This window comes from Orycteropus afer, unplaced genomic scaffold, assembly GCF_000298275.1.
Source record: "Orycteropus afer afer isolate SDZICR_OR568_19922 unplaced genomic scaffold, OryAfe1.0 scaffold00745, whole genome shotgun sequence".
Lineage (NCBI taxonomy): Eukaryota > Metazoa > Chordata > Mammalia > Tubulidentata > Orycteropodidae > Orycteropus > Orycteropus afer.
Genome location: NW_006922332.1, coordinates 148,530 through 162,487, shown reverse-complemented (window position 1 = coordinate 162,487; position 13,958 = coordinate 148,530). Strand labels below are relative to the sequence as shown.

The window sequence follows — 13,958 nt, the reverse complement described above, 5'->3', positions numbered from 1 at the left end:
TTTGTCTGAGGATATCAACATGTTTCTTTCTCAAAAATCCTTTCTTATGTTTGGAGTCCCTGGGTGGTGCCAACGGTTAATGCCTTGCACTCCTAATTGAAAGGTTTGAGTTCAGCCAGAGGTGCCTGAGAAGAATGGTCTGGTGGTCTATGTCTGAAAAGCTCCATTGACAACCCTTTGGAGCATATTCCTCCACTGCCACACAGTTCTACTCTGCCCCACATGGGGCCACTATGAGCAGGAGTCACTCAGCATCAACTTTGACTGCTAACCAGAAGGCTGGCAGTTCAAACCCACCAGCCACTCTTTGGAAGGAAGCTTGGGCAATCTACTTCCACAGTGCTACTGCCTCAGAAACCAAAGGAGGGGTCGCTATGAGTCAGATCTGACTCCATGACAGTGAGTTTGGTTTTTTTTTTTTGTGTTTGTGTGTTCAGATATATAGACTTGTAAGTGTACAGCCAAAGGGAAACCATTCAGTACTTTCCCAAAGCCAGTCGCCATGCCGGAAGGAAGAGCAGGCTCCATTTGGCTTTGTCAGGCGCCCTGCCTCCTTCCTCAGTAATTGATTCTGATGAGAGCCTCATCTGCCTTTGGTCGTTGATTCTGCTGAGTCCCGGCAGCTAGCTTTTCCAAGCTGGGAGCATGATGCTCTCTACCACTGAAGCTGCTTTTCCACAGACATCGCTAGCAGATGAGCAGCAAATGATTGAGTCCTTACCATGAGCTGTGAAATGGAATTAGATTGAGTCTTTAAGGCATTTTCACACTGAGTCACCTGGCTGTACCCACATCAGCAAGTGTACCTGGTCAGGTCCCAGGTGGCAACTAGTGACTATGTTACTCTCCCAGCAGCCTCTTTTAAGGGCCGTAACTGTGAAGGTATCTAATAGGTGTCGATACTTACCAGCATGTGGATTGGATATTTAACCCAGCACTTTGGGAATAGCACCCATTATGATTGACATTTACTGAGTGCTACTATAGCCTTGGAAACCCAGGGAGGGGTTGCTATGAGTTGGATCTGACTTGACGGCAATGAGTAGGGTCATTGGGAGTTGAGATCAGCTCAACGGCAGTAGGTTTCTGGTTTTGGGTTTTGCTAGGTGCCAGGCACATGATCTCATTTCATCTCCACAGTAAGCACATGAATTGTTACTATTATTAGCTTCATCTTACTGATGAGAAGACTGAGAGGCAGAGAGGTTAAGTAACATGCCTGGTTCTCACAGTTATAAGCAGTGGAGCCTAGCTTCATTCCTCGGGACATAATAGCCACGTAATTAGCAGGTCTAGTGCAAAATGAAAACGAGGCCCCTTGTTAAAAAATTATGAAGAAGGTTAGGACAGCAACAGCATAGCTTTAAAATAAGCATGGGACACTCCCCGTTGTGGGGCCTGTGTGACAGCACAGGACACATGCTCAGAAAGCCAGCTCTGTGTACTGAAGGTGCTTTGGTGATGCAGGGGTTAAAACATTCGCCTACTAACCGAAAGGTTGGCAGTTCAAACTCACCAGCTGCTCCATGGGAGGAAGAGGAGGCACTTGGCTTCCATAAAGATTTACAGCCTTAGAAACTATGGGACAGTTCAACTCTGTCTATCGGGTTGCTATGGGTTGGAATCAACTTGGTGACAGTGGGTTTGGTTTTGGATTTGTGTGTACTGACAGTCTGGTTATAAAACTCATGCTCTAGAACCACATAGATTGGCAAAGATTTGACTCTGACACATAAATAGCAAATGGAAGCATTGTATGTGTGCTACTCAGGCATAGGAGTTCCTGGGTGGTGGAAATGGGTAAAATGCTTGGCTGTGAACCAAAAGATTGGCAATTCGAGTCTACCCAGAGGGCCTCAGAAGATCTCCTTCTGAAATCAGCCATTGGAAATAGCTATAGAACACAGTAGGAGCTCTGGTGGCACAGTGGTTAAGGCATTTGGCTCCTAACCAAAAGGTCAGTGGTTTGAACCCATCAGCTGCTTTGTGGGAGAAAGATGAGGCAATCTGCTTCCATAAAGACTTACAGCCTTGGAAAGCCTATGAGGTGGTTCTACTCTATCCTATAGGGTCACTAGGAGTTGTAGTGGACTCGATGACAGTATGTATGGCACACAGTACAACTCTGACACACATGGGGTCTCCATGAGTCAATGTCAACTCAAGAGCAACTTATGGTATGGCATACAAAAAAAAAAAAAAAATCAAACAAACAAAAAAAACCGCACTGCCATTGAGTTGGATCTGACTCATAGTGACCCCTCCTTGGGTTTCTGAGGCAGTATCACTACATAAGTAGATTGCTCAACAATTCGGGCATAAATCCTCTTGTCACCACCAGTTTTCTCTTCATAAAGGACTTGGGACTGTTTGCTAGCCTGGAGTGAACAGAACTAAGCCCCACTTTGGTCTTGGTGGTCATTCATAACAGTCTCTCCTTGGTTTCTGTGTTGTCCTTGCTAGGCTGGTCATGTCCTACTGAAAGGAAAGTCACCAGAAGCCAGGTGGTAGAGGAACTTCTGGAACCTTTTTGCTTTAGTTAACACCCAGTTCTGATGTCTACAGTCTCAGAATTAGGAGCTCTGGTGGTGTAATGGTTCAAGCATTTGGCTGCTAACCAAAAGGTTGGTGATTCGAACCCACCAGTGGCTCTGTGGAAGAAAGATGAGACAGTTTGCTTCTGTAAATATTTATAGCCTTGGGTACCCAATGGGGGTTGCTATGAGTCAGAATCGACTCAATGGCCACGAATTTTGTTTTGTTTTGTTTTTAAGGTTTTAGAATTAGTAAGTGAAAGAGCTAGAACAGGGATCCATGTAGTCTCTGGTTCTAAGCCTACATACAATTTTTCCACCTTATTACAATGTTCTACCAACCATTCTGGAAGGATGGGTGGCAGCCCAACAGGGCTGGCGCGACTAGAGGTGAAAAGCCAGGAATGTGCCCCTTCATTTGCTTCAGAGCAGACTTCCTAAGTGTAAGTTCTGGACTTTTCTTAGAGGGACCAGGTTGAGGGTCAAACTGGGGAGGTTTCTCTCTATAGTTCACCAGAGGCAGGGGACCTGTGTGGAGAACTGAGACTGGGATACACACTCCAGCTGTGCTCAGATGCACAAACACAGTAGTTGTACACTCACATGAAATATAGTCATTCAAGAATAGGGGCTCGCTTTATGTCTGATACTGAGTCATCAAAGAAATAAGGCCTTAAATAAATTTAAAGACTTGTTTAACTGTTACCTCACTAATGCCCTTATCCAAAGCCTTTGCTTTAATCTTATTTTAGTGTTCTAGTCTGTGGAACTCTGAACAGATGAGGAGCTGGTTGTTACAAAAACAGCAGCCACAACCATAGTAGTAGCACCTTTGCATTGAGATATCCTTCACAGTTCACAATCTTTCACATTTGCCCCCAACGACACTAGTGTCTTAGTTTCCCAATGCTGCTGTAACAAAAGATCACACAAGCGGGAGGCTTCAAAGAACAGACACTTGTTTTCTTACAGATCTGGAAGCTGAATGTCCAAATCAGGGTGTAGGCCTTGACTTCTTTCTACTCAGTAGTCCTGAGTGTTCCTTGTTGATCCTCTCGTGGTGTCTGTCTTCCCCCAGGTGTGTGCATTTCTGTGTTTAATCTGCCCTTTTTATAACTCAGTAGAGATTAGATTTAGAACCCACCCAGCTCAGGTATGATCTGATTAATATAACAAAGTAAACCCTATTGCCAAAGAGGGTCATGTAGTTTGGGGACAAACACGACTTAATCAATAGCATTAGGATTGGGGCAGGTTAAGTTCATCTGAGGACCACCAGGTAGTGTGAGGCAGAATCAGGAGTGGAGCCTCCCTCTTCTCCCTTCTGAATGCTGTTCCTTGGATGGCACGGGAGGTGTTTGGTCAGCACTGTACCTTGCCCAGGAGGTGAGGCAGAACCTCTCTGAAGCTGGAGGAAGAGGGTGTAGCTCCTGTCAAGATTAGTAAGACGCCTATTGAGCAGGTGCAGAGCCTCAGTTTGTTTGCCTGTGCTGGTAGTCTATTTCTCTCTGAGACACACAGACTAAAGAAAACCTATATGCCCTGACTATAACTGGGCAGTTATGAGACAGGCACAAGTCTTAAATGTTTCCACTAGTCACTGGACCGTTTTCAAAAATCACCATAATCCTGCAAGGAGCTGAGGTGTACGGGTATAGCAATAGGACTATGTTAATGTAAATCAGACTGTTCTCCAGGGCAATGCTTAGAAAATGCTTTTGTCCAAGCTTCTGAAAGCAGCTGGAACACATCCTGAGAGCTTTCTTTGTAGAATTAAATCAAAATGGTGGTGAGAAAGAGAAGTGCAAGGCTAGAAGGGCTTGCCTGAACACTCAGTTAAGAAATGGAAACTGTAATTTAGATAATTTGTGATAAGGGGTTTGAAGGATTCTGAACAGAAAATTGGAAAGGAAAATAGCCAGGTGATTCATCCCCACAGGCAGGAAGCAACTGAGTTTCCAGAACCATAGGGGGGTGGATGACGGACCAACCATCACATTATTCTTCACTGTGCTTTACTATTCTTTAGTATAGTGCTGTACTGTTAGTGCTATTATAATAGTATTGGTATTATTTTTACTGTGTGGCATTTGCTCATGCCAATAACTATATAAATAAATGGCCCATTGCATGGATTCAGAAACGGGTTCCACATGAGTTAACCCAATTTGGGAGAACAGTTATATGACAATCTAGACTCTAGTTAGCCTAATACTGTAATACTAATAGGCATGAAAATGAATATCAATCAATTCAGATTTTCATCTATTTAATTGTGATAATGCTACCTGTCTTTTTTGTTCCCCAGAAAAACTTTCCATAGCGCCATCCATATAGCATAGACCCAACACACAAAATACCTAAGTTACTTCATGTAAAACTCCTAAGAATGCAGATGTTGGTATTTTCAAAGAACAGTTTGAAATATATATTAATTGACTTGACTATAAAAGGATTCTCGTGTATTTAAACATCTGTTTAGCACCCGATTACTTCATCCCTGGTGCAGGAAGTGAGTAGGGGAAGAGGCAGGACTCAAAAGATGGTGTGGAGTTCCCAGCAGAGAAAGAGCCAGCAGAGCTCATCTTGCTGTCAGTGGGGAAAAGGGGTGGTCCTTAGATGCACTTGACCTGCCCCAATCCTAGTGCTTCCCTCCCTCTGTCATCACTGTTTCCTGGCTTCCCAGGTTAGGGCTGTATGATTCATGGGTCCTTCCAGAATTTGTACTAAACCACATGCCCTCCTTAAGACAGAGCACCCATCACGATCACCCTAGGAAGACAAAGGTTGAAGACGGCCACAATCAGTCCAGGGTGAAGGGATGCCTAATGGATAACACAGTAAAGGAGAAGTCCTTTCCAATCTAACAAAGGCAGTAATGAATGCTTCTCAAATGTCCAGGGTTCCTGAAACCAGACATGTCTAGTAAAGTCATGATATTTGGTCTTTTTGAAAATGTTGGTTCCATTTTCCATCAGAAATGCAATTCTGGTGACCACCAATTTTCTAAAGTGTAATCTAACTAAGCATATAAAGAGCCAGTATTTCTTGAGACTGTTTACAAGAAGAGAAGAAAGAGAAGCAATGCAAAGGCATTCTGAATGTCATAGGGCCTTTGAGATGAAGTTCTGTTCCCGAAGGCTCATAAAGTGGGTTATGCAGAAGAGAAGTTTGTAGATTCTTTGGTTCAGTATTCTACTTTCTCTGCCACTTCACCAGTCTTCCTCTCTCTTTTTGTTATTTCTTACCAGGGTATGGGAATATTGCTCCAAGCACTGAAGGAGGCAAGATCTTTTGTATTTTATATGCCATCTTTGGAATTCCACTCTTTGGTTTCTTATTGGCTGGAATTGGAGACCAACTTGGAACCATCTTTGGGAAAAGCATTGCAAGAGTGGAGAAGGTCTTCCGAGTGAGTACTACATCTATTTAAACCTAACCTGTGTGATCCAATTGGCTTTAGCCTGATGGAATCAGGAAGGAATTATGAAAGGTGCCATATCAGGTATGTTTCCAGTGAGGTACTTAATGTCATGATGGTATTTTCTGTTTTGGCCAATGGAAGTCATAGGTGTTGTGCCTCAACTCTTTTTCTCCTGAGTAGCTTCCTATTTTGGAGTGGTGTTTCCAGAATCACAACACAAGAGGGTGAAGTATGGATTTTCTAACACACGTTTTCTGAAGAAGTTAAGCATATGAGTTTCTCCTTAAAGATGGAAGATGGATTCCTTAGTACATTTGCACTGAAGCAGAGAATTGTAAATCCATCCATTTGTTGTTGGAATACCTTCATTTCATTTTATTTCCAAGCACAGTGTCTTCAGTCTAATCCTGGCTTCTAAGATCTCTTACAGAAGCCTTTCCTTTCATTTTTCTGTACTTTGCGTCTGTCTCCTCATGGTCTCACCCTCTCCCTCCTCCCAACGTGTAGTGCTTGCTCAGTAATAGTACACCAATATACTAATTTATACTAAGGTGTCGATGACTGTTATTGGCCTAGTGGATTTTTCCTCTTGGGAATACTTAACCTTTAAGTGTAACAATGGCAGTAAGAGACAAAAACCTCACCTCATTTATTTATTAAAGAAGGCATTTCTGGCATCATTTTCAAGCATGTGGAGTGGATGTGATTGAACTGGGGTTCCTAATACCCTTTAATTCACACTCATTTATGTGATTTAATAGAACACTTTTTTCTTCAGTGTAAAGTAATTGCTATTCATTTTTTTTTTTTTTTCATGATTGACCCAATTCTCAAGTGTTTCAAACCTTCTCCAGGGGATACTTTCTTATGATGACTTAATATTTTGATGACATTTGGAGATCTTTTCCAGAATCTAGCAATCATGGGGAAAGATGGGATGGAGATAAGCTCTACGGTGGTATTTTTTCCTTGTGAAACAGGAACTCTTAAACTTTGAGTGCAAGGCTGTCTGTCTCTGAAATCATGGCTTATACTTACATTCAGAGGAAGAGAGCAAAAACAGACACACAAATCTAAACAAAACAAAACCCATCACTATGTAGTGGATTCTGATTCATGGTGACCCCTAGGGCTTTCCTGGCTGGGATTGTTACGGAAGCAGACCACCAGGTCTTTCCTCCTTTCCTGGCTGGGATCATTACAGAAGCAGCCCATCAGGTCTTTCCTCCTTTCTTCCCTGGGCCTTCTGGGTGAGCCACCGAGGAGTTCCCTACTGGAAGTGTCTCAGAGGTTTTGTTCGAGTGGTAGGATAATGTGCTACAGCAGGGCTGGAGCCGCCACTTCTAAGCTCTGTGACCCTGGGTGAGATGTCTCAGTTTACTCATCAGAAAAAGGGGGAGAATTTGAGTCTACTTTCTAAGTTTTTGATGATGAGTAAAAATGTCTGAAAAAGGGCTTGGCACAGGTCAGACCCAGAGTTCAAAGCTGTTGTGTGTCTGTCTGCTGAGAAAAGCACTGCTTGGCAGCCTTAGACCATTTGGGTTCATCCAAGTAGCTTGGTGGCATGTGAGTTTTTCCAGAATATCCAACCACCTTTGCCCTGTGAGTGCTGGCTGGCCAGCGGCTCATTAGAGCATACACCTGGGTGCCTCAGTGGTCACCATGGAAACCATCGGTGTTCAGAGCTCTGCTTCTCAGATGTTCAGATCTCCCTAACCCAGGCACAGCCACCCTGTCTCCAAGAGCTGTTTTGAATTTCTCGGAGGTGTCCTCTTAGCCCTCCAAGGTGGAGAAAGATGAGTCTGGCATATTGAACGTTCAGAGCAGGATTCAAGTGGAGAAATGACTGATCTGGAATTGTTTACTTCTGTGTCACTTCTCTAGATCTGTTGCCTTATTTTCAGAAAGAAAAGATTGGACTGAAAGCCTTGGAAATCCCCTTCGAGGCAAACCTTTTTAATTACTGTATTCTAAATGACCGAAGAGGTTGTGGTCGTTTTGACTATATGTGCTATTGAAGTTGGGGACCTAGTCTCCCGTGACAGGACTACCAGAAGAGAGAACTGTTGCCCTTTTCCTGAAAGCTGCCTCTCAACTGGATCATTCAGTTGGCTCTGAGCCAGAGTCTTAATGTCTCACATTTCATTTTTATGCTGAACGATTCACTACGTTCCTTGTAGCTCCATCAAAGACTGGGAGCCTTTCAGGAAGGCGAGACAGCCTTATATTATCAAACTGGCAGCACACGATGTATTCATTTGAGGAATGTTAGAAGTGCAATTGGACGGGGTGACTGAATTCTTGGATAATGTAAGTACATGTCTTGAATAAATAAGCAACTGATCCCATGGCACTTTGCTTGAAGTATGTCAGGGTTTGGTAGAAATTACTCTTTGATGATTGAGAATTGGATATTGCATAAACCACACAAGCTTGAGGTCATGAATGTTTAGTCTTCATGGGGAAGGTTAATTTTTTTTTTTTTTTCTTTTTGCCTGATCAGTGGTAGTTATAAGCCTTTTGCCTCACCTGTTGTGCTTTCTTGCAGCCTTTGGGAAGGGAGGCTTCATAGGGAACAGTGGTGGTTTTGTAGTCGAAGTCTCACCATCTGTGAGGGAGACCTGGGTTTGATTGCCGGTCAGTTTGATCACACAGCCATCACCTGTGTGTCAGTGGAGGCTATGAAGTTGAAGAGATTTCAGTGGACCTTCCAGACTCAAACAGACCAGGAAGAAAGGCCTGGTGATCTATGTCTGAAAAATCAGTGATCACAGCTGTCTGATCCCCAGTCCCCTTGTGCATGGAGTCAACATGTAGTCAGTGGCCACTAACGACAACAACAATAACACAAATAAAAAATACAGTCAGCCTTCTAGATACTGGTCACCTAAGGTGACCCTTGTTCATGTCCTTCTGACATATCCTAGGTCCTGAGCCTCATTTAAGGAATTGTTGGGGGTGCTGTATTACTTAGGAATGCTTTTGACTGCAGAGTGATACAATGCCTGACTGTTGGGGGTTTTGTGGGATGAATAAATTTCTTCTGTGAAGTTCAGAATGAACTGAGAAATAGACATGGAGTCAGATGGAGACCAGAATGTTAGCTTTATTGCTCATAAGCTGATTGGAGAATGTGGCTTTAGCTCTGTGGCCAAAAGAGCTTACTGACCACTTCACCCCTGAATTAGAAGGACTGCCCCACTACATTATATTTCTATGACTGTGTAACAAATTACCACAAGTGTAGATGCTTAAAACAACACCTGTTTATCACTTGACAGTTCTGGAGGTCAGAAATCTGGGTGGGCTTTGCTGGATGCTGTGCTCAGGATATCATAAGTTTCAAATCCAAGTGTCAGCTGGGCTGAGCTCTGATCTGGGGAGGAACCCGCTTCCTAGCTCACTACAACCTTGGAGTTGTAGGACTGAAGTCTCTGTTTCCTTACTGGCTGTCAGCTGTGGGTGGTGGTCATTCTCAGTTTCTAGAGGCTGCCTGCATTCCTTGGTACATGGCCCCTCCATCTTCAAAGCCAGCAGTGAGGCATCTGCTCCTTTTCATGCTTTGAATCTCTGGCTTTCACAGCTGGAGAAAGCTCTCTGCTTTTAAGGGCTTATATGATGGGGTCAGACTCACCGGGATGATCCCCCATTTTAGGTCAACTGTGCTATATAATGTAGCATAGTCATGGGAGTAACTTCAAAAAACCCTACAGCTCTTGTGTTGATTCCAACTTATAGTGACCCTGTTGGACAGAGTAGAACTGCCCCAGAGGGTTTTTAAGGCTGTTAAGTCTTTATGGAAGGAGACTGCCTCATCTTTCTCCCATGGAGCAGCTGTTGGGTTCAAATAGCTGACTTTTTGGTGAGCAGCTGAGTGCTCCTTGCTATGTGAGAGAAAGTAAGTCCCTGTACCACCAGAGCTTCTTAGTCATGGGAGCAGGGGCGCACGTCTTTGGAGGACCACGTTAGAAATGCTGCCTCCCACATGCACTCAGTCAGAGGCAGCACAGGCCACCCGAGAGGCTGAACCTGCCCCACTAGCCTTGCTGCTTTGTGGAGAGCAAAGCAGAGTGCACCTGTCTGCAGGCAGATGGCCGCCAAATGGTAGAAGAAGGGGGCTGAGCCGAATTTGCTCAATCCTTTCTGCTAAATTCACCAGGCAAGTCACTTAATCCTGGATGAGTGACAGGGACAGAGGTCCAGAGTACTATTCTAGCCAAAGCTGCTCAACGAGGAACGTGAGGCCAGGAAAATGGACATTTTTCCCAAACGCTGATGAAGAGTGGGTTAAGAATTTGGGCCCCTAATTACAGGTCTGACTTGATGGCACATAACAACAAAATTAGAGGTAGTCCCAGGTTACAAACGAGATCAGTTCCTAAGTGTGTCTTTAAGTAGAATTTGTAGGTCAGTCGGAACAGGTGCATATGGTTCTTATTCAGCTTTATGTAATGCTAGAAAAGGCTTGAAGCCTTTTTCATGATTTAAAACTGCACATGCAGCAAGCAAAGGTGATTGTGATGAAGAATTGCTTGGAGCTGGGGTTGGTGCAAGCATTTCAAAGTAAGGGCAGATTTACATATAACATCAAAGGGCAAGTACCAGTTGGTGGGACATTCATAACCCAGGGACTTACTTTCTCTCACATAGCAGGAAGCTTGGAGTTAATTGTTCCAGGTTTGGTGCATTAGCTCCACAATGTCAAGTGTATCAGGTTTGTTCTCTCTTCCTGCTCTGCTTTCCTTGCCAGGGGGGCTTTTTAGCAGCAGGATGGCAAGATGATGGCTGCTTCAGGTATGAAAACCGTGTTTTCATACAACCACATTTAAGACAAGACTAAAGGGCTTTCTTTTTATGGGGGGAAAAAATCTTTTTTCTGCAGACTTATGTCTCGCTGACCAGAGTGGGTCACATGACAATCCCCCTCCTAGAAGGGAGGTTAGGAATATGAGTATCTGACGAAGGAGGATGAGATTGCTAAGGCTGCCTTACAACAGTAGTTCTCGAAGTGTGGTCTCTGGACCACAACATCAGCATCTCTTGGACCAGCAGCAGCAGCAGCAGCATTATTTCCTGGGAACTTGTTGGAAATGCAGATTCTTGGCTTCTGGGGTTGAAGTCCAGTATCTGTGTTTATCCAGCTCTTCAGGTGAATCTGATGCCTGCTAAAGTTTGAGAACCCCTTTCTTAGAGAAATAATTGTTCATTGCATGAGGTCGGACACACTGCTGTTATGAACAACATTAGAATTCTGCTAGCAAAGAAGAATTTGGGGTAAGCAAAAGACAGCGTTTACCACAGATGCCAACTAGAAGCTAGCCATGTAGGCCACTGTAGGGAAGCTCTTCTCTCTCCCTCTTGTCTGAGAATCTGGTCTTTGGGACCCTTGAATGAGCCAGGAGACTTATGCTATGGTAACAAACAGCTCAAGCTTATTTTCCACCCTGCCAGGTCTGGGCAACTCTCTAGGATACAGCAGGGGAAAAGAGTGGGCCAGTGCATACTGGCTTGTAAGAGCTTTGACCTCAGTTATAGCCCTTTGGTCTGATCTATGGGCCAACTACAGGGGGCGCTGTGCAGTTCATGGTTCAGCTCCAGGAGGGGGAGGGGATGAGAAAACTGACAAACACGAGTATTTGCAGGGAGTACCTGGGTGTAGTGCAAGTGGTTGGTGTGCTTAGCTGCGGGCTGGGAGGTTGGAGGTTTGAGTTCCCCTAGAGGCACCTCCAAGAAAGGCCCCATGGTCTTCTTCTAAAAGATTATCCCAGTTGAAAACTCCATGGAGCACAGTTCTACTCTGACACACACGGGGTTGCCAAGAGTGTTGGAATTGACTTCAGGGCAACTGGTTAAGTAATGTCACGTGCATATTCCCTGGGACCTACCCTGGGTCTCACCCCCAGATGACAAGCAGCCCTGGAATTTTGGTTCAGATTACTCTTTGGGATGTAGTGCTATATGAGACTCATTCATTTCACCTTTGAAAAAATGGAGGCCATGATTTGTCAAGTGACTTGACCCGAAACCACACAGTGAGTTGATGGCAGGACCTGGATTAGAACCAGTGATCCTGCTTTAACCTCCTCCAGTGGAAAATACTTGCTGTCAGATACATTAATCCACCCTGTGAAAACCAACTTGGAGCTTAGGCGTTTTAAACATTCCATGTTAATTTATGGAAATGATTTATAAATATTTATATAATACAAAGTAAGAATTTGTCCTGGGTTTCCAGGGGGAAATCTGGGCAGTTAGCAAGGAAGAGTAATTATTTGGAATTAAGCATGCTGACACCAAGCTTCAGAGCAGCCTCTCCCTCCCCTGCTGTGGGCTGGCTGTTTTACTGGACCCAGCCAACTGTCACTCACTAGGACGCTGTAGGAGAACTGGTCACATTTTGGATGGGCTCCCATTTCCTGGCTCTGAACTGGACTCTGGCAGCTGGTAGAAAGCTGCTGCCTCTTTTTATCTGGCTGACCAATAGGCTTTCTGATCTTTCCTCTGAAACCCATGGGTACTCTTTTTCTTCTTTGGCCTTTTCCCTCAAGGATAAGGCAGAAATGTTTATTTGCCTTTGGTGCCTAAGGAGTCTGGGGATAGTTGACAAATAATAACACATTACCCTAGAGTTATTGGTGCCATGATCACTTGGGAACTATTGAGCCTGCCAAGTGCTTAAGACCATTGATGACAATCTCCATCTGCTAATGATGTTCAGTTAGTGGGCTAATCGATCACTTGGATTGCAGGAAGGGGAGGGTTGTGGAAAGCCAGAAACTCTTGGAGGCCCCTGCCACGTGCCTGACATGCATCAAAGAGAGACTTTGAAGAACACACTTGGCAAGAGGCTTCCATTTCTCACAAGGCGTCCTTGAACTGGCATCCATCAGCAAGGGGTAACTTAAAATACTGATGATTTCAAGAAGATGAAAATCTCTGCTTTGACACTGGGTGTCATTTTTGGCTCTGTGGATTCAACCTCAGTTTCTTACTGTAGTGAAAATGTTCATTGCCATTTCAACTATGCATGTTAGCATCATACCCACATAGGCACATTGGGCTGAATTTTTAGTCTAAAATATGGCTGCCTTTCCAAAGTATAGAAAAGATAGAATATTGTGGAAGTTTAGTTTACAACTTCATGAACATGCTTGTGTGTCTGTGGTTAAAATATGTATATCACATGTTATTGTTGAGTTGGCTTGATTTATGGCCGCCTTATATAATAGAAGGAAACACTGTCCAGTCTTGTGCTATCCTCATGGTCATTGGCATGTTTGAGTTTATGGTTGTGGCTCTTGTGTCAACCCATTTCATCTTCATTGTCCCCTACATTATCAAACATGATGTCGTTTTCTAGCAATTGGTCTTTCCTGATGACATATTCATGTTAAACATCTTGACAGATAACTCCATAGGACTGATGTTACATAGCTAATGTGAATAGCTTATTCTTATCAGAGAGAAGACTTTGGTTCTTATGTAAACAAGTGCTTTCTTATTTTCCCTAAGGGGCTAGAAAGAGTGGAGGGGTAATTGTTGTTAAATGCAAAAAAGGCCAATAATTATAAGGCTTTATCAACTAGGTCTCTTCTAAATTGGTTTAGGATTATGGCCTTGCTTAAATGATAGACCTGAAATGTGAGTTCCCTTTGTTTGGGATGAAACAGCATAACTGACATCCACAACACAGACTACACAATCTCTCTTAATGACAGCCCATGATGCAGTTTTCCCATGAATGTTCCCTTCTTGTCTCCCTTCCTTTCATGCAGGGTGGCTCAACCTTGGCCCTATTGACATTTTGGTCTGGATAATTCTTAGTTGTGGGGGACTGTTGAATGCATTGTAGGATATTTAGCAACATTCTTGGCCTCTGCCTACTGGATGCCTGTAGCACTCTGTGGTGGTTATGTCTGTGTCAACTTGGCTGGGCCTGGTTGAGTGGCTGGGCAGCTGGTGGTAGTTATTCCCCATGATGAGACTGGTAATCAACTCCA

The 13,958-nt window shown here is 44.0% G+C and overlaps 1 protein-coding gene across 1 annotated transcript in view; it reads left to right on the top strand.

The window, feature by feature from the left end:
• The window catches only part of KCNK10 (potassium two pore domain channel subfamily K member 10), a 178,793-nt gene that overhangs the window by 120,283 nt on the left and 44,552 nt on the right, over positions 1 to 13,958 (top strand). The window contains exon 4 of the mRNA XM_007957406.2: positions 5,786 to 5,946. Coding sequence (XP_007955597.1) covers positions 5,786 to 5,946 — 161 coding nt within the window. The remainder of the gene's footprint in view (positions 1 to 5,785; positions 5,947 to 13,958) is intronic.